The 19,171-nt window shown below is 42.4% G+C and overlaps 1 protein-coding gene across 6 annotated transcripts in view; it reads left to right on the top strand.

Moving 5' to 3' along the window:
* The window catches only part of vps13a (vacuolar protein sorting 13 homolog A), a 523,321-nt gene that overhangs the window by 267,948 nt on the left and 236,202 nt on the right, over positions 1-19,171 (top strand). For all 6 annotated transcript variants that reach the window (XM_078567491.1, XM_078567508.1, XM_078567499.1 and 3 more), the window contains 2 exons: positions 6,483-6,607; positions 14,459-14,631. In XM_078567491.1, coding sequence (XP_078423617.1) covers positions 6,483-6,607; positions 14,459-14,631 — 298 coding nt within the window. The remainder of the gene's footprint in view (positions 1-6,482; positions 6,608-14,458; positions 14,632-19,171) is intronic.

Here is a 19,171-nt window from a genome sequence, read left to right on the forward strand (position 1 = left end):
TGAATAAAATTACTGTCATCTTGCATGTTTTCTGAACAGATTAGTAGATAAAAATATGATTTTCACAAAAGCAGTTGATATTTTGTCAATTACATTGTTTCAAAGCTGGATAATTATATGTCTTTTCGAAGTGTGGACATTAATTAATTTTCCACCTCCCTCCCTCTCTGAGCTTGGCCTCCTGGACTGTCCAAATGTAAGCTTGAGAAACAGCACCTCATCTTTTGATCAGGCGGTTTACACCATCTGGACTCGATTCTGGGTTCAACAGTTTCAGATAGTCACTTCTACCCCGTCCCCATTTTGTTTCATTTTTCTTCCCCTTATTTTTTTGGTTTTCAAATGATAACTGTTCATGTTTCTAAGATTCACACCACCTCTAGACACACCTTTTTGTTTCTTTACTTACCCAATTATATATACAAGTATATAAATTAGGAGCAGGAGCAGGCCATTCAGCCCCTCGAGCCTGCACTGCCACTTGATAAGATCATGGTTGATCTGATTGTGGCCTCTACTTATCTGTCTACCCCTTTGACTCCCTTGTCAGTCAAGAATCAATCTAACTCAGCCTTAAAAGTATTCAATGCCCCTGCCTCCACTGCTCTCTGGGGAAAATAATTCCATGCACTAACATCCCTCTGTGAGGAAAAAAATTCCCTCATCTGTCTTAAACAGGAGACCCCTTATTTTTAAATTATGCCCCCTAGTTCTCTCCCACCATGGAAAACTTGCATTCAGCATCCACCCTGTCAAGTCTCCTCAGGATCTTATTTGTTTCAATAACATTACCTCTCATTCTTCTAAACTCCAGTGGATACAGACCCTTTTGCTTTTGATTTTTTTTTGCCTTGTAAAATCAACTCTTGGTCATTTAAGTTCTCCTGCCCTCCACCCTATCACAGACCTTCCCTTCTGTTCTTTCCCCTCTAATACCTTAAAACCTATTACATTTCTAATTTTCCAAGTTCTGCTCAGTATTTTCAGCATATTCTGTCTTTTATCCCACTTTTTTTGTGCCTTATTTGGCGTTAATTCACCCACTCAAATTCATCCTCCTCCTCCATCATTTCTTTCTCAATTGTTAACTCCTAAAGGTTGAGGAGATGCACTTGTAGTCATATTGTTCAATAAAATCCCAAATGCCCCATTGCCCTCACTGCACTTTTGCACTTCTAGCAAGTTATAGCAGAAATTATATTGAAGCGGAATGACATGGGAGAAAGTTTGACCAATGCACTGCTTGAGTTGGCTCATTGGGACAAGGGAAATATTGTAATGTGGAAAACTAATTTATTAGGGTTCTGTAAACTAGATTGAAATGAGAGATTGATATTTTTGAGTTTTGCAAGATTCTGAATTTTCAATTATTAGAAAAAATTAACCCCACTGTTTCACTAATGCCCTTCAAGGAAGAGGGAGCCCTGCCACCTCTGTTTGGTTTGGCCCCACTTATGATTTTGGTTCCAAATTGCCTGATAGATTCTTGGGGCAGAATTTAATCCAGGTAAGGAGATTCTTGACTGCTGGGTGAAAAGTCAGTGAGAGACCTGCGTCGCTGCCTTTGGGGAAGCCCTGCTATATTAAGTTCCTCTCGGGACTTAAGAGGCCAAGGCAAGCTTTATTGGGATTAAGGACCCTGGGGTGGAAATGCCACCCCACTCCTGAAAGCTGCTGCCAATTCTCCATTGCAGGCAGTGCCACCATGGGAATGGTGGTAGCTGCCAGTAATGCACCCGCCAGAGCCCCAGGATCAGCATGGGATCCAGGCCACTGGTGAGTGAGGGTGGGATGGGATTCATGAGGAGAGGGTTGCTGGCTGGGGGTGAATGGAGGGGGTCAGAAGAAGGGGCACAGGGGTAGCTCTCTGCAGGCCCCCCAGCCCCCTTTCCTGATGCAGGAGTCGTTAGATCAGGCACTGAACGCCATTGAATTTTCTTTATTATTCATTCACGGGATGTGGGCTTCGGCTGGCCAGCATTTATTGCCCATCCCTAGTTGCCCTTGAGAAGGTGGTGGTGACCTACCTTCTTGAACTGCTGCAGTCCATGTGGTGTAGGTACATCTACAGCGCTGTTAGGAAGGGAGTTCCAGGATTTTGACCCAGTGACAGTGAAGGAAAGGCAATATGTTTCCAAGTCAGGATGGAGAGTGACTTGGGGGCGAACTTCCAGGTGGTGTTCTATCTACTGCCCTTGTCCTTCTAGATGGTAGTAGTGAGGGGTTGGAAGATGTTGTCCAAGGAGCCTTGGTGAACATACCCTCCACTCCCTCTCTGGAAACGCGCAGGCAAATTTAACTGGGTTTGCTTTTCAGGCTTCCCATGGGACAACTGCCAGCCAGCAGCAGGGAAGCTCATTTAAGGGACACAATCGCCTTCGGGGCAGGAAGGCCGTCCATAAGCCTGCTTGACTTGGACTTAATCAGGCCAGAGGTGGGAAGGCAGCAGGGTCCCCACCCCACAACTTCTAGCTCGATTAAATGCATCCCTGCCTCCAAACACACCTCAAAGGAGGGTATTAAATCCACCCTTGATGTTCTCTGAAGTGGCCCAGAAATTGGTATGAGCTTAATCATCATCACAAGGACAACAAAGGCTCAAGGAGAAAGCCCACACCTTCTCTAGGCAACTGGAACTCATAATAAATGTGGCCTTGCCAGTATTGTTCACATCCTGAAAACAAAGGAACTAAGGAGATTAGCATTCATAATGGGACACTTTGTTGATAGTTTGTTGAAAGGTGCTGCTTTTGTGAACTATATGGCATATTTTCATTCTATATAATCTTTACACCATCAGATTTTAAAGTAGTGTTTGAAGGGGGTGTAATTAATAAGTTTTCAGATGATACAAAACTTGATTCTTTAGTCGATGGTAAGGAAAAAGCTATGGATTGCAAGAAGATATCAATGGACTGGTCAGGTGGGCAAAACAGTGGCAAATGGAATTCAGTCCAGAGAACTGAGAGAATTCATTTGAGGAGAGCAAACTAGGCAAGAGAAGGATGGGGGGACCTTGGACTGCATGTCCACAGATCCCTGAAGGTAGCAGGACAGGTTGAGAAGGTGATTAAGAAAGCATATAGTTTACTTACTTTTATTAGTTGAGGCATAGAATATAAGAGCAGGGAGGATATACTAGAACTGTATAAAATACTAGTTAGGGCAAAGCTCAATTATCCTGTACAGTTCGGCCACCACAGAGGAAGGATGTGATCACTCTATAGTGGGTTTATATAGTGGGTACAGAGGAGATATATGTAGATGATACTGGGAATGTAAAATTTTAGCTATGAAAACGGATTGGATAGGTTGGGGTTGTTTTCTTTGGGACAGAGGAAATTAAGTGGAGATTAAATTGAAGTATATAAAATTATGAGGGGCCTAGAGAGAGTGGATAAGAAGGACCAATTTTCCTTAGCAGAGAGGTCAATAACCAAGGGGCATAGATTTAAAGTAATGGGCAAAAGGATTAGAGGGGAGTTAGGAGATATTTTTTCAGAGGGTGACAAGGGGTTTGGAAATTCACCTGAAAGGGTGGTAAAGCAGAAACCCTCACCACATTTTAAAATTCCTTGGATATGCACTTGAAATGCCTTAAACTTACAGGGCTATGGACCATGAGCTGGAAAGTCGGATTAGGCTGGATAGCTTTAATTTGCTGGCACAGATATAATAGACCAAATGGCCTCCTGTTCCATGAATTTTCTGTTTCCTTCCTTTCATGCACTTGCATGTACCGATTGAAACCGAGCAAATTGGCTCAGAAACCTCAGGATCACATTCATTGTAGCAAACAGAACAGAGTATTTCACTCTTTCAACTTCCAAAAATGTATCATAGAAAATGTATCTGCGTACAAAAATATTATAATAAAAGGTAGTCCCTCAGCTTGGCAACCATAACATTGAATAATGTTCATGGTCATTGCTGCTTTAAAATTTGCATTGAATGAATTTTATTGGGAGAATTATTTGCATAGTGCTGCTTTTAGCAAAGCTACATGGACTTATCCTTGATTTTCTGGAGGGTTGAAGCCTTGCTACATAAACAAATTATTCCCCCGCTTCCACCCCCCCCCCCCCCCCCCTAAAAAAAAATCACTTGTTATGATTAATTCCCACAACAACTGCTGGTGGGCTTACTGTGCATTCTCACACAATATTCCGTCATTTTACTCCAGATTTTTGTGTTATGGGTAATAAACCAGCCATTGCCAGAGTGCTGCAGTACCTGAACAACATTCTGGCTTAGGCTAATGACTGACAGGTAAGAGTTGTCCCACATAAGCGCAGTGTTACGATTTACTGCAGTAAAAGGACGATCATCTTACCCTGACCAGCAACAAAACCACCATCACAGAGTCCCCCTGACATATTGGGGTCAGTCACTGACCAGAAGCTTCAATGGACCAATGTTACAGACCATTGGGGGTTAATTTTTTCAAAACCCCTGATTTCTCCTCCCACCACCCATCCTGTGATAGGATGAACTCAGAGTTAGTTTATTTGCACGCAATCAAAATGCAAGGAAGGGGGGGGTTGCTATGTAGCCCCTGTGCATTCATACAGTAAAGAGCGACAGAAATAGAAAGATTTACAGGGCAAAGACCACAGAGAAAAGAATTACTGTTTCATGTGTGTCCAGAGTCTAGAATGAAAACTCCAGTTGTTTATTCCTTCACAGACATCAACAGGTGGAAAATTGATGCTGGATAATTCACCTTTTCCTTAGAGATGACGTCCACAATGTGATAGGCACACAGAGATGAATCAGTCTTGTAGGCGATGGTACAAAAGGTGTAGTAGTTCCAGTAGAAACAGTATAGATGGGGCCAGGCATTCAAACCTGGACAGAGCCCCTTTCTGTGCTGCTGCTTGGTAAATGGAAAGATGGCAGATTGAGCTTTGCAGCTCCACAAGGCAATATTACATGTTCCACCAACTAGGGGTATCAAGGCACATGACTCCCACTTCTCCACTTTGGCTTTTGCCTGGATTCCTGAGATTGTAAATGTTCCAACCATCAAGACTCACAGGAAGGTTGCAGGGTCCTTTGTAGTAGATGAATCGGCTCCGGTTGGACAGGCCTGTCTTATGAAATGTAGATGGCCTTTATATAATTCCCTGTGAATTTGGTCACTGCAGCCCACAGGAGTTGTTAGCATCTCTTCAGAGGTAATGACATGCAAGTTTCTGCAATACTGCCAAATAGCCCCTTTTGTTCAGGGACCCAGACAGACATAGCTTCAGCCATTTTAAAAAGGCCTTTGTCCATATATATATATATATATATATATATATTATGAATTATAGTATGAGGTCTTAGCTGCATTACAATCAACTATATCAACAATCTCACTACAAGAGCAGGGCAGATGGTGCATGCTTTGCTCCTGATGCCAGAAGTGTGATGGAATGCTCATCAGTTGCTTCTTTGGATGCAGTTTCAATACTCAAGAAATTCAATACCATTTAGGTTGGAATAGTTGATTGATACGCCATCACTCAACTAAGTGTCAACCCTCTTCACTATCAGTGGACTGTGACTATAGTACATGCTGTATGCTAAATATGTCACAGCAGCACCAAGCTTACACTGACAGTCACATGACCTCAAATACCAGAAGGTACAACAGCAGTAAGATCATCGAAACACAATCATCTCTAGGCCCACCCAAGTAACACACATTGCCATTCTTTTACCCTCTAAGTCAAATTAATGGAAGCCTGTACCTAACATATAATGGGAACACTATTTGCTTTGTCAATGTTGCCCACATCCTGAGAATAAACATTTAAAAATGTGGATATTGAAGCTCTCTTCTCAAATAATAATAATGAACTTTTGACATTTAATTTCTCCTGTTTTACACCCTATCACAGCCCTCCCTTTTGTGCTATCCTCCCCTTACCCTGTTTTCCCTGCCTCTTTACTTGCTTTAAACCTCACATTGCCAAATTTTTCCATTTCTGATTAAACATTGGGCAGAATTTTCCAGCCCCTCCTGCCGGCAGGATCTTTCGGTCCCACCGAAGTCAACAGAGGTTCGAATGGCCTGCCGTGAGGGAAACTCGCTGCGGCGGGCCGGAGAATCCCGGCCATTAACTCTGTTTTTCTCTCCACTGGTACTGCCAGACTTCCTGAATATTTCTCCCTCTATACTAATGACCTAACTTAGTAGCTTTAAGAATTTACCATGGTGATATGAGTCTGGAATCACATATTGACCAGAGCAGTTATAAGGATGGCAAAGTTCCTTTCATGGAGGACTTCAATGAACAAGTTGAGCTTTTAGAACAAACCAGTAGCCCCGTTGCCACTTTTACCTTTTGTTGGTATCAGCTTATTAACTGGACTGAAATTCTTAAACTGCCATGGGGAAATGAAAAAAAAAAAATCTGTGGAGAAGGATATTCATATTGAGTAAAATACTGAAGTCATTGTAATACTGTAAAAAATATTTTTTTTTTCTTTTTTAGGAAGAACTGTGGTAACAGCTGCTGTTGTAGAAACACACAAACCTCTAAGAGTTAAAACGACACTGAAGTTGGATTTTAAATTAGACGAACTTTCATTAAAACTCTACAGTCAGTCCTTAAACCCGGTATAGCAATTTTCTTAAACAAATTATTGTCCGCTGAAGAAATATTCTGTTTCTCTTTTAGCACAATGCCATTTTAAATTTTTGTATTTAATACTTTCCTGGTTCTTCAGAATCACTGTTTACCGTAAGCCTTGTTTGAAGCTGAGTTCAGTATCTTGTAATTCAGATACAATCATTTGAAAGGGACTAGTTGACATGGGGTTGCCATAACATTAAATTTTAGAGAATTTATATGTTCCTTTTCCAGAATATTGATGAATATCACCTTAATAGTATGAAATTGAAATAAGGAACCTGGTTTAGTAAGCATATACATATTCTAAATTTCCCTAGGATGCATGCTAGCAGAACCAATACTCCAGTTACAACACATAATTTTCATAGTCAATATAAAACTACTAGTATCATCAATCATTTGGCTAATTTTTATGCATTACAATGTGACTTTTCTGGCTGCTACTGGAACAGCACCGTTAATTGTTTGATATGTATATGTTTTATAATTTTTTTTGTAGTGGTCCATGTGTAACAGGGATCCAGAGCTGGGACGGAACATTAACCACTGGGGGAGGGTGGGGTGGGGGTGCGGGGGCAGCTGGTGGAATGTAAAGTCAATTAATAAATCTGGAATATAAAACTAATTTCAGTTTTAGTGTGACCACTGAACTATCATTGAGTGTTGTAAAAACCCATCTGTTTCACTAATGCCTTTTAATTAATTTCCTTACTGCCATCCTTACTTGATCTGGCCCACATATGACACCAGACCCACAGCAATGTGGTTGACTCTTAACTGTCCTCTGAACTAGCCTAGCAAGGCACTCATTTCAAGGGCAGTTAGGAAAGGCCAACAAATGCTGGCCTTGCCAGGATGCCCCCATCCCATGAAAGAATAAAGAGAAATACTGAAGGGAGGCAACCTTTCTTAATTGTCACCGTTCTTTTGGCCTTCAACAGCCAATGACCTGCAAGGGAGCCATCACATTGCATGATACATTAAAGTATAATCAAAATCAACTGTGGGACAAGCACAGGCGGGAAGTTGGCTGTCACTTAAGGCCTAAGCAAATGCCAAGGGAGAACCATAGAAAAGTTACAGCACAGAAAGAGGCCATTCAGCCCACCGTGTCTACACTGGTTGAAAAAACTAGCTGCCCATTCTAATCCCACCTCCCAGAACGTGGTCCATAGTTTTGCAGGTTACATGCACTTCAAGTGCAAATCCAGATACTTTTTGAATGAGTTAAAGGATTCTGCCTCAACCACAAATCTAGGAAGCAAATTCCAGTCACCTACCACCGTCTGGGTGAAAATGATTTTCCTAATATCCGCTCTAATCCTTCTACAAATCACCTTACATCCATGCCTGCTGGTAATTGACCTCTCCGCTAGGGGAAATCAGTCTTCCCTGTCTATTCTATCTAGGCCTCTCATAATTTTGTACACCTCAATCAAGTCATCCCTTGGCCTCCTCTGTTCTAAGGAAAGCAACCCTAGCCTGCCCAATCTTTCCTCATAGCTGCAATTTTCAAGCCCTGGCAATATTCTTCTAAATCCCTTCTGTACTTTCTCCAGAGCAATTATGTCCTTCCTGAAATGTGATAACCTGAACTGTACACAGAACTCTAGCTGTGGCCTAACCAGTGTTTTATACAGTTCCAGCATTACATCCCAGCTTTTGTATTCTATACCTTGTCCAATAAAAGAAAGCATTCCATATGCCACCTTATCTACCTGTCCTGCCACCTTCAGGGACCTGTGGACATGCACTCCAAGGTCTCTCACTTCCTCAACCCCTCTCAATATCCCCCCTTTTATTGTTTATTCCCTTGCTTTGTTTGCCCTTCCAAAATGCATTACCTCACACTTCTGCAGATTGAATTCCAGTTGCCAGTTTTTCACTCAATCAATCAAACCATTGATATCATTATGGAATCCACAGGTATCCTCTTCACTATCAAGTACAAGGCCGATTTTTGTGTCATCTGCAAATTTTTCAATCGTGCCTCCCACATTTAAGTCCAAATCATTTCACGTATACCACAAACAGCAAGGTCCCAACACTGAGCCCTGTGGAACGCCACTAGAAACCATTTTCCATTTGTAAAAATAGCCTTCGACCATTACCTTTGCTTTCCTGACACTGAGCCAATTTTGGATCCAACTCATCACATTCCCTTGTATCTCATGGGCTTTTACTTTTCTGACCAGTCTACCATGTGGGACCTTGTCAAATGCCTTACTAAAATCCATGTAGATCACATCAACTGCACTACCCTCCTTGTTACTCCCTCAAAAAATTCAATTGAGACACAACTTTCCCTTACAAAACTATGCTGACCATCCCTGATTAATCCTTGCCTTTCTAAGTGACAGTTTATCCTTACCCTCAAATTGACCCTAATGATGTGCCCACCACCAAAATCAGACTGACTGACCTATATTTATTTGGCCTATCCCTTGCACCCTTTTTAAACAATGATACAACATTTGCAGACCTCCAATCCTCTGGTACCTCACCTGTATCTAATGAGACTTGAAAAATTATTCTCAGGGCGTCCGCTATTTCCTCCCTGGCTTCCTTTAACAGCCTGGGAAACAATCCAACCGGCCCTTGTGATTAATCCGCCTTCAAGGATGTCAGTCCCTCCAGTACTTCCTCTCTCATTATCCTTATTGTATCTAATATTTCACACTCCTCCTCATTAACTAGAATATCCGTATCATCCCTCTCCTTTGTGAAGACAGAGACAAAGTATTCATTGAGAACCCTGCCCACATCTTCTGCATCAACGCATAGGTTACCTTGTACGTCCCTGATAGGCCCTCCCCTTTCTTTAGTTTTCCCCTTGCTCTTAATGTACTGACAAAGCACCTTTGGGTTTTCCTTGATTTTACCTGCCAATATTTTTTCATATTGTCTCTTTGCTTTCCTAATTTCCTTTTTGACTGCACCCCTGTGCTTTCTATACACCCCTAGGCTTTCTAACGTATTAATTTTTTTGTGACTGTCATAAGCTTTCTTTTTTCTGTTTTATCTTGCCCTGTATGTTTCTAGATAAGGAGGAAGCACTAAGGGTGGCAAGGGCACAGAATGTTCTCTGGGTGGGGGACTTCAATGTCCATCACCAAGAGTGGCTCAGTAGCACCACTACTGACTGAGCTGGCCGAGGCCTAAATGACATAGCTGCTAGACTGGGTCTGTGGCAGGTGGTGAGGGAACCAACAAGAGGGAAAAACACATTTGACCTCATCCTTACCAACCTGCCTGCCGCAGATGCATCTGTCCATGACAGTATTGGTAGGAGTGATTACCACATAGTCATTGTGGAGATGAAGTCCTGCCTTCACATTGAGGATACCCTCCATCATCTTGTGTGGCACTACCACCGTGCTAATTGGGATAGATTTCGAACAGATCTAGCAACTCAAGACTGGGCATCCATGAGGTGCTGTGGGCCATCAACAGCAGCAGCAGAATTGTACTTGAACACAATCTGTAACCTCATGGTCCGGCATATTCCCCTCTCTACCATTACCATCAAGCCAGGGGGTCAAGCCTGGTTCAATGAAGAATGCAGGAGGGCATGCCAGGAGCAACACCAGGCATACCTAAAGATGAGGTGTCAACTTGGTGAAGCTATAAAACAAGACTACTTGTGTGCCAAACAGCATAAGCAGCAAGTGATAGACAGAGCTAAGTGATCCCACAACCAAAGGATCAGATCTAAGCTCTGCAGTCTTGCCACATCCAGTCGTGAATGGTGGTGGACAATTAAACAACTCACTGGTAGAGGTGGCTCTACAAATATCCCCATCCTCAATGATGGAGGAGCCCAACACAGCAGTGCAAAAGATAAGACTGAAGCATTTGCAACAATCTTCAGCCAGAAGTGCCGAGTGGATGATCCATCTCTGCCTCTTCCGGAGGTCCCCAGCATCACAGATGCTAGTCTTCAGCCAATTCGATTCACTCTATGTGACATCAAGAAACGGCTGAGGGCACTGGATACTGCAAAGGCTATGGGCCCTGACAACATTCTGACAATAGTACTGAAGGTGTGCTTCAGAACTTGCCGCACTCCTAGCCAAGCTGTTCCAGCACAGCTACAACACTGGCATCTACCCGGCTAGGTGGAAAATTGCCCAGTACATTGTCCTGTACACAAAAAGCAGGACAAATCCAACCCGGCCAATTATCGCCCCGTCTGTCTACACTCCATCAGTAAAGTAACGGAAGGGGTCATCAACAGTGCTATCAAGCAGCACTTGCTTAGCAATAACCTGCTCGCTGACGCTCAGTTTTGCTGTCGCCAGGGCCACTCGGCTCCTGACCTCGTTACAACCTTGATTCAAACATGGACAAAAGAACTGAACTCCTGAGATGAGATGAGAGTGACTGCCCTTGACATCAAGGCAGCATTTGACCGAGGGTGGCATCAAGGAGCCCTAGCACAATTGGAGTCAATGGGAATCAGGAGGAAAACTCTCCGCTGGTTGAAGTCATACCTAGCACAAAGGACGATGGTTGTGTTATTGGAGGTCAGTCATCTCAACTCCAGAACATCACTGCAGGAGTTCCTCAGGGTAGTGTTCTAGGCCCAACCATCTTCAGCTGCTTCATCAATGACTTTCCTTCCTTCCATCATAAGTTCAGAAGTGGGGATGTTTGCTGATGATTGCACAATGTTCAGCACCATTCGTGACTCCTCAGATACTGAAGCAGTCCGTGTCCAAATGCAGCAAGACCTGGACAATTTCCAGGCTTGGGCTGACAAGTAACATTCGCGCCACACAAGTGTCAGGCAATGACCATCTCCAACAAGAGGGAATCCAACCATCGCCCTTTGATGTTCAATGGCACTACCATCACTGAATCCCCCACTATCAACATCCTGGGAGTTACCATTGACCAGAAACTGAACTGGACTAGCCATATAAATACTGTGGCTACAAGAGCAGGTCAGAGGCTAGGAATCGTGCGACGAGTAACTTGCCTCCTGACTCCCCATCTACAAGGCACAAGTCAGGAGTGTGATGGAATACTCCCCACTTGCCTGGATGAGTGCAGCTCCTACAACACTGAAGAGGCTGGACACCCTCCGGGACAAAGCAGTCCACTTGACTGGCATCACATCCACAAACATTCACTCCCTCCACCACTGATACACAGTAGCAGCAGTGTGTACCATCTACAAGATGCACTGCAGGAGTTCACCAAGACTCCTTAGACAGCACCTTCCAAACCCATGACCACTAGCATCTAGAAGGACAAGGGCAGCAGATAGATGGGAACACCACCACCTGGAAGTTCCCCTCCAAATCACTCACCATCCTGACTTGGAAATGTATCGCCGTTCCTTCACCGTCGCTGGGTCAAAATCCTGGAACTCCCTTCCTAACAATGCTGTGGCTGTACCTACACCACATGGACTGCAGTGGTTCAAGAAGGCAGCTCGCCACCACCTTCTCAAGAGCAACTAGGGATGGGCAATAAATGCTGGCTCAGCCAGCGAAGCCCACGTCCCGTGAATGAACAATAAAAAAAAATAAATAAATAACCAGGGGCTCTAGATTTTGCAGTACGACTCTTTTTTTCTTTGTCTACACTGTGCCTGTAGAATCTTGCTTTTGAATGCCCTCCGACAGGGCTGTCACTGATTTCTCTTCAAGTAGCTGTAACCAGTCCACTTTCGCCAGATCACCTCTCAGCATCACAAAATTTGTCTTTCCCCAATTTAGAACTTTCACTTCTGTTCTATCTTTGTCCTTTTCCATAATAATGCTAAATTTAACTGTATTACGGTCACTATCTCTAAAATGGTCCCTCACCTCTACTTCATCCACTTGCCCAGCTTAATTTCCTAAGACTAAATCTAGAATTGTGCTCCCTTTCATTTGGCCTGTTATGTGCTGGCTAAAAAAGTTGTTTTGCATGCAATTCAAGAATTTTGTGCCTTCTGTGCCCATTACGCTCTTCATATCCCAGTTGATATTAGGGTAGTTGAAGTCCCCAACTATTATTGCCCTGTTGTTTTTGCACTCAGAAGTTTGCCTACGTAGATGCCCTCTCACTATTTGGGGGTCTATAGTACACTCCTACTAGTGTCACTGCACTGTTTTTACTTTTGAGCTCAATCCAATGGCCTCATTTGATGATTCATTTCTATATCATCCCTCCTCACAGGTCTAATTGAAGGTGCCCCGTTTGTTGCTAGCATCCAACTTTCCTATCCCTGCCTCCTGTGGGACTACCACAAAGACACATGCTCCATGCCTGGCGTGTCCTAAGCATATTTAAACAACTAACATTGCATTATTAGTGGATTATCTGACACACACACAGCTGTATGCACACAGCTGGGAGAATCTACTCAAAAGGGTGACTTACTGTACAGTAATTTCCACCATGAAGTTGCTTACAGAATAACCATTCCATGACGGCAATGGAGGCAGGCCTTTTACTGGGCCCAGGGTGGGATGCCTCTGTCTTTGCGCCTGACATAGTTTTCAGTCTCGTTCCTGCCTTCTCCTTGCTTCAGGGGGCTGCAGCCCCAACTTCACCCCACCCCTGACTCCGGGGATGAAAATATGCGAGTTTGTATAAGAGACAGGTTTGAAACTCAAGAATTGGCCAACTGTAAATTTCTGCCTCCAAGGGGAAAATCTCAACTAATGTTGACCCTTCAGCAGAACTCATCTGATGACCTGAATTGCTAACCCTGTCATTGAACCATCTGCCCAACCTGGATGTGCCCAGCTCCCAAGACCTTTAGTTTCCCATGCTTTGAAACATTCCGGGGATATTGTCTGACCAAATCTGGCCAAAACTGGGTGTTCAGTTATTTTGTCTCAATTTAACTATCTGTGCCTCTGAGATGTGTTTTATCTTAGTTCGCACACAAGAAGTTGTCTGTTTTCAACCCAGCTAGATTTCTGCTGAAGTCTGCCTTTTGATCATTTGGCCCCTTTTACATGTAAAATGTAAAATGTTTGGTCAATTCAGGTTCAAAACTAAATTCCCGTCCAGGTCACCTCTTAACTGCTTTTGCCCGGAATAACAACATTAAAAATATAGTTCAGTATAACAATAAAATTAAAGATATGAGTCAGCTATAGTATTTGAGATGGTTCCTATTATTTAGCAAGAAAACGCAATGTAGACAATCCCCACGATTCATGCGGAGGGAGACATCGCAGCCTTATTCTATCCTAAGCTCTTCTGATGTCCGTTCACCCACACTTTCAGTTGTGCCTATTAGGCAGTGACCAGGATCAGTTTTTCTCTTTCCATCCTTCTGTGCTGTAACAATTCTGTAATTGTTTTGGCTGTTTGGATTTTGAGACCAATTGTAGTGCACCAAACATTGGCATGGATGAGACCTACTAACTGAACGCAGCTGTGGTTTGAACTTCAGACTTTTCTGAACTATCTTAACTGGCTAAGCTGTCCAGGAATCTATGTATTCTATAAATACATTTTATCTTGATTGTTACACTGAATAAAACACTAGTGCTATAATAAAAACAGAAAATGCTGGAAAACTCAGCAGGTCTGACAGCATCTGTGGAGAGAGAAACAGTTAACGTTTTGAGTCTGTATGACCTTTCAGAGCAGAGAATGATAGGGCTGTTGCTTGAGAACTTTGAACTTTAATGATATTTATGTGTTTATATTTACAGATTAGTTTTATAATCTTTAGATGTGGAATAAACTCTGATCAATTGTATTTCACTCTATGATCATATTTCTTTTAACAGATTGTCTCTTAATTCTAAAAATATGAATTTCTCTGTTTAAAAATGTTTAAGTTTACGATTAAAACTAACGTCAGTTTTCTATTAAATCAGATGAACATTGCTGCAGAACAGAGATCTGAACAGGACGAACTAGCAGAGTTCAAATTACACAGACTTTCCAGTTCTATCACAATGCTTTCTGATGGATCCATGAATGCTACTGTGAAACTTCTTAATTGTATGCTGGATGATAAACGGAAGGCGATACAGAAAGCCACATCAAGGTGCTTTTATTTTTTCTATATGCAGTACCTAGCTCTTGTATGCTTTTACTTCACATCAAATGTTTTTGTTAAAAGCAATAACTGTTACCCTTCACTGCTGGCCCTCCGAACTCTCCAGAAATGTAACTTTTGAAAAGGTCCCCGACTGTGGTTTTTATAGCCAGGGCCCAACCTTCACCCATTTGTAGATCAATTTTAGTTGTACTCCTTGATGACATTTGTACCACATTTTGCATGTGTGTTTAACTAGCGGGTGTTTAAAGTGGTGCCCTGCTAAGTTGCTACGTTCCAATTCAGCTGCCAGCACAGTTCTGTGGGAGACTGGGTATGGTGCATTGTCATCTGAAATTCATTGTGCATCCTCATTTTTTGCCCACAATCTCCTACGAGAGAATTCAAGATAAGCAAAGAGACTATTACGGCAAAGTGGCTAAGCTTGCTTACATTCCTATTTTGCCTGTGAAGAATGTAATCTGTTGTATTTCTTCCACATGAGATAAGGTGTGGTCTGATCAGGGCACTGTGTAATTCAAGTACAACTTCCTCCAACCTGGCATTTAGCATTTTGTCAATAATTCTGTTTGCTTTATTAACTGCTGCTCTGGAGTGATTGGCAGAATCAGTAAATACCATTTTCTTTTAAAGCAGTTGTTTCAATTTTTATGAAAATCATACTACATTCCTTTGGAAGTCTTCCCAACTATTTGTGGATTACTGTCACTGATAGCTTATCCGTAACTTGAGGTAACACGTTTAGACATCCATTATCAGGATTGGCTGATTTACTCCATCAAAAACGTACACTATTGCAGGATCACGCTGGAGAGCAAAGGACTCTTGTGTTTATTTTTTCCTCTACCAAGATTTCTCTTGCTCTCTCACCCTCTTCTCCTACAAAGAAGAGCTCATGGGCCTCTGTCACTAAAATTGAGGTCATTGTTCTGCTGCCACTTCCTTCCCTTTGCTCATTAACTCCAGGCTCTCCTGCGTCCTAGCACTGACCCCGATTAAACTACACAGTTCAAAATCTATTTGGTTAAAATTGTGGAACAGAAATGGAGCTGTTGTATTGCTAGGCGTTTACTATAGATCCCATAGTCAGAAAGAGACTGTGGGACAAATCTGCAGGCAAATTTCAGAGGAATGTAAAAATATTGTAGGAACAATAGTGATAGCAGTGGACTTCAGTTGCCTTAATATGGACTGGGAAAAGAAACAGAATAAAGGGCAAGGAGATTGAGTAATTCCTGAAGTGTATACAGGAGAACTTTCTCAGTCAATATGGTTCTAGCCCCACAAGGAATGAAACGGCACTGAGTCTAGTTCTGAGGAATGAAGTAGGCCAAGTAGAGTGTTTCAGCAGGAGCACATCAGGTTAATAGTAACCTCAATATAATTAGTTTTAAAGTAATTATTGGGAGGGGACAGTGAAATGTCAAAGATGAACATGAACCCAACAGGAGGAGAGTCAATTTCAATAATTTGAGAAGAGATCTAGCATAGGTAGACTGGAAAAAAAAGATTGACCAAGAAAGCAGTAAATGAGCAATGGCTGTTATCAATGCATTGTTTTGGTACAAACCAAGGATATTTCCCTGAGGAGGAAAGATGGGGCATCTAATGTTAGAAGCTTGCTGGGTGACAAAGGAGTAGAGGTTAAAAATAAAATAGAAAATGGAAGTTTATGACATTTGTTAGGTTCAGGTACAGAATACAACCAAAAATCAGGCAGAACATAAAGATTGAAGGCATAATTTGAAAAAGTATATATGGGTAAAGAAACAGAATGAAAAAAAAAGATGAGCAGGTAACATAAAAGGAAACCCCAAGATCTTTTCCAAACATATAAAGACAAAAGGTTAGTTAAAGAAATGGTGGAACCAATTAGAGACAAAGAAGAAATCATCCTGTGGAGGCAGAGGGTATGGCTGAGGTACTAAATTTGTACTTCTCTTGTGGAGAAAGATGCAGATGAAGTTAATGGAGGATTGAGATATTGGATAGAATAAAAATAGATAAAAAGTAGGTTCTAAATCTCAGTTAACCAGTCACCAGGTAATGATGGGATGCATAGGATGGAGATAGCAGAAGCTCTGATCACAATCTTTCAATCCCCTTTTTATATTGGTATGTTTCTAGAGGATTGGAGGATTGTAATGGTACACCTATATTCCAAAAAGGAGAGGGGTATAAACCTGGTAACTACAGGCCAATCAGCCTAATGTCAGTGGTGGGAAAACTACCACATACCATTGTCAGGGATAAAATTAATACTATTTAGAGATGCATGGGTTAATGACTTCCAGAATGAATTTGTTAAAGGTGTCTGACTAACCTCTGATTTGAGTTCTTTGACCAAGTAACAGAGGATTGATGAGGGTTATGTGGTAGATGTTATGTGCATGGACTTTCATAAAATACCACATAACAAACCTGTTTCGAGTACAGAAATACATGGTATAAATGATAACTTATAAATGAAATTGACTAAGGGACAGGAAGCAGAGAGTGTGGTGAACACATGTTTTTATGACGGGAGCAAAACAGGCAGTGGGGTCCCCCAGGAGTCGCTATATGACCTGGACTTAGGTACAGGGATTACAATTTTGACGTTTATGATAGATACAAATCTTGACAACTGAATAAGTAGCAAGTATAATAGGTGCAGACTTTCGACAGTCAGGACAGACACATATCCAATGCAATTTAATGTGGGTGAGTGTAAATTGATGCACTTGAAAGAAACAGGATAGAGAGGCAGTATAATGTGAATGGTGCTAATTTGAAGAGGTGTAAGAACATAGGATCAAAATAAAAGCAAAATACTGTGGATGCTGGAAATCTGAAACAAAAACAAAAATACCTGGAAAAACTCAGCAGGTCTGACAGCATCTGCGGAGAGGAATCAGATGCTGTCAGACCTGCTGAGTTTTTCCAAGAACATAGGACCTGTGGATGTATAGTCCCAAACCTTTGAAGGTGGCAGGGCAAGTTTACAAGGTAGTTAAGAAAATGAATGGGATAATTGGCTTTGTAAAAGGGGCATTGAATACAAAACCAAGGGTGTCATGCTCAATGATTGCAAATCATTTTTTAGGCCTCAGCAGGAGTATTGTGTAGAACTCTAGCCACCAGGAAGGATGTCAAGTTTCTGGAGAGAGTACAAAAGATGTTTACCAGGATGATAACCAGGGATGAAGGAGCTCAGTTATGAGGAGGGATTGGAAAAACTGAACTTCATGGTGGGAGGAAGAGTGTGCATATTGCCGACTTTAGGTAAAAAGCCTGCCCCACAGTGATAATTACCGCCCTCAAGTTACTGGCCAGTCTGATTGATTGGCTGGCAGCTCTAGCAGTCCAAGCAGCACCAGAATGGAGTAGTGGGCGCCGCTGGGACTGGAAGTAGGCACAGGGATAAGGACAGCCATGTGTCCGGACCCACTAAGCCTGGGGATATGATTGGGGAGGGATCAGAGAACTTGGTGAGGTGGGGGAGGGGTGGTGTTAGGATGGGGGGAATGGGTTTTGGAGGCCGGGCAAGGAGAAATAAAGCGGGGTAACATCTTTGGGAGGGGGGCTGCCCAGTTGCATACAGTATACCCCACTGCTTTCCCACCTTTTCTGCAAAGGTTAGAAAAAAGGCCTACTCACTCCTACCCACCTGCCCAAGCTAATTATGGCATGGGCACATAATATTTGGATCAATTGGCTTGGTAACGAGCTCAATATCCAGTTAATTATTTATATAAAAATTGCAGCCAGGCTGCTGATCTTGGTGCCCGCCTACTATTTTATGGAGATTGGGTCGGGGTGGCTAGGAAGGCAGTGAGCTAGGCACCCATCACATTTTACATGGCTCCTCCCACCTCCCAACTGAAAACATCCCTGGCAGGGGAGGGGGTTGGGGTGGCCATAAAATCCAACCCTGGGATTGTTCTCCTTTAGAGAAGAAAAGGATGAGGGGCGATCTAGTCGTGGTATCCAAAATGATGAGAGGTTTTGCTATAGCAGGTGGAGAAAAATTAGTTCCTCCACGTGGTCAGGGATTTAAAGTAGTTGACAAAAGAACTAGAGGGAAAATGAGAAATTTCATTATTCAGAGGGATATAAGATCTGGAATGCACTGAAATGGCAGTAGGATTAAATTCCATAGGAAATTTTTGAAAGGTAATTGGATCTGTACTTGAAGAGAACTAATTTGCAAAGATGTGGAGAGGGAGCTAGAGTGTGGGATAAGTTGGACTGATCTTTCAAAAGAGCTGACACGGGCATGACAGGCTGAATGACTTCCTCCTATACTATTAAAAGCTAATATTCTATATATTGTTCTCTAATCTCTTCTACATCTCCCTTCATTTGGCCCTTGCCAAGTTCAACATATCTATGAATCCCATCTCCTGCTTTTTTTGACCCATTCCCAACAAAATACTGATCACCCAACTTTCCCTCCTGACATGTGTGCTAGCTGCTATTGTAAATGGGTACACCACCTCAGGCTCTATTTAACTTTCTTTCAAAACCCCATCAGTCTTTCACCTAA

This window comes from Cetorhinus maximus, chromosome 2, assembly GCF_964194155.1.
Source record: "Cetorhinus maximus chromosome 2, sCetMax3.hap1.1, whole genome shotgun sequence".
Taxonomy (NCBI): Eukaryota; Metazoa; Chordata; class Chondrichthyes; order Lamniformes; family Cetorhinidae; genus Cetorhinus; species Cetorhinus maximus.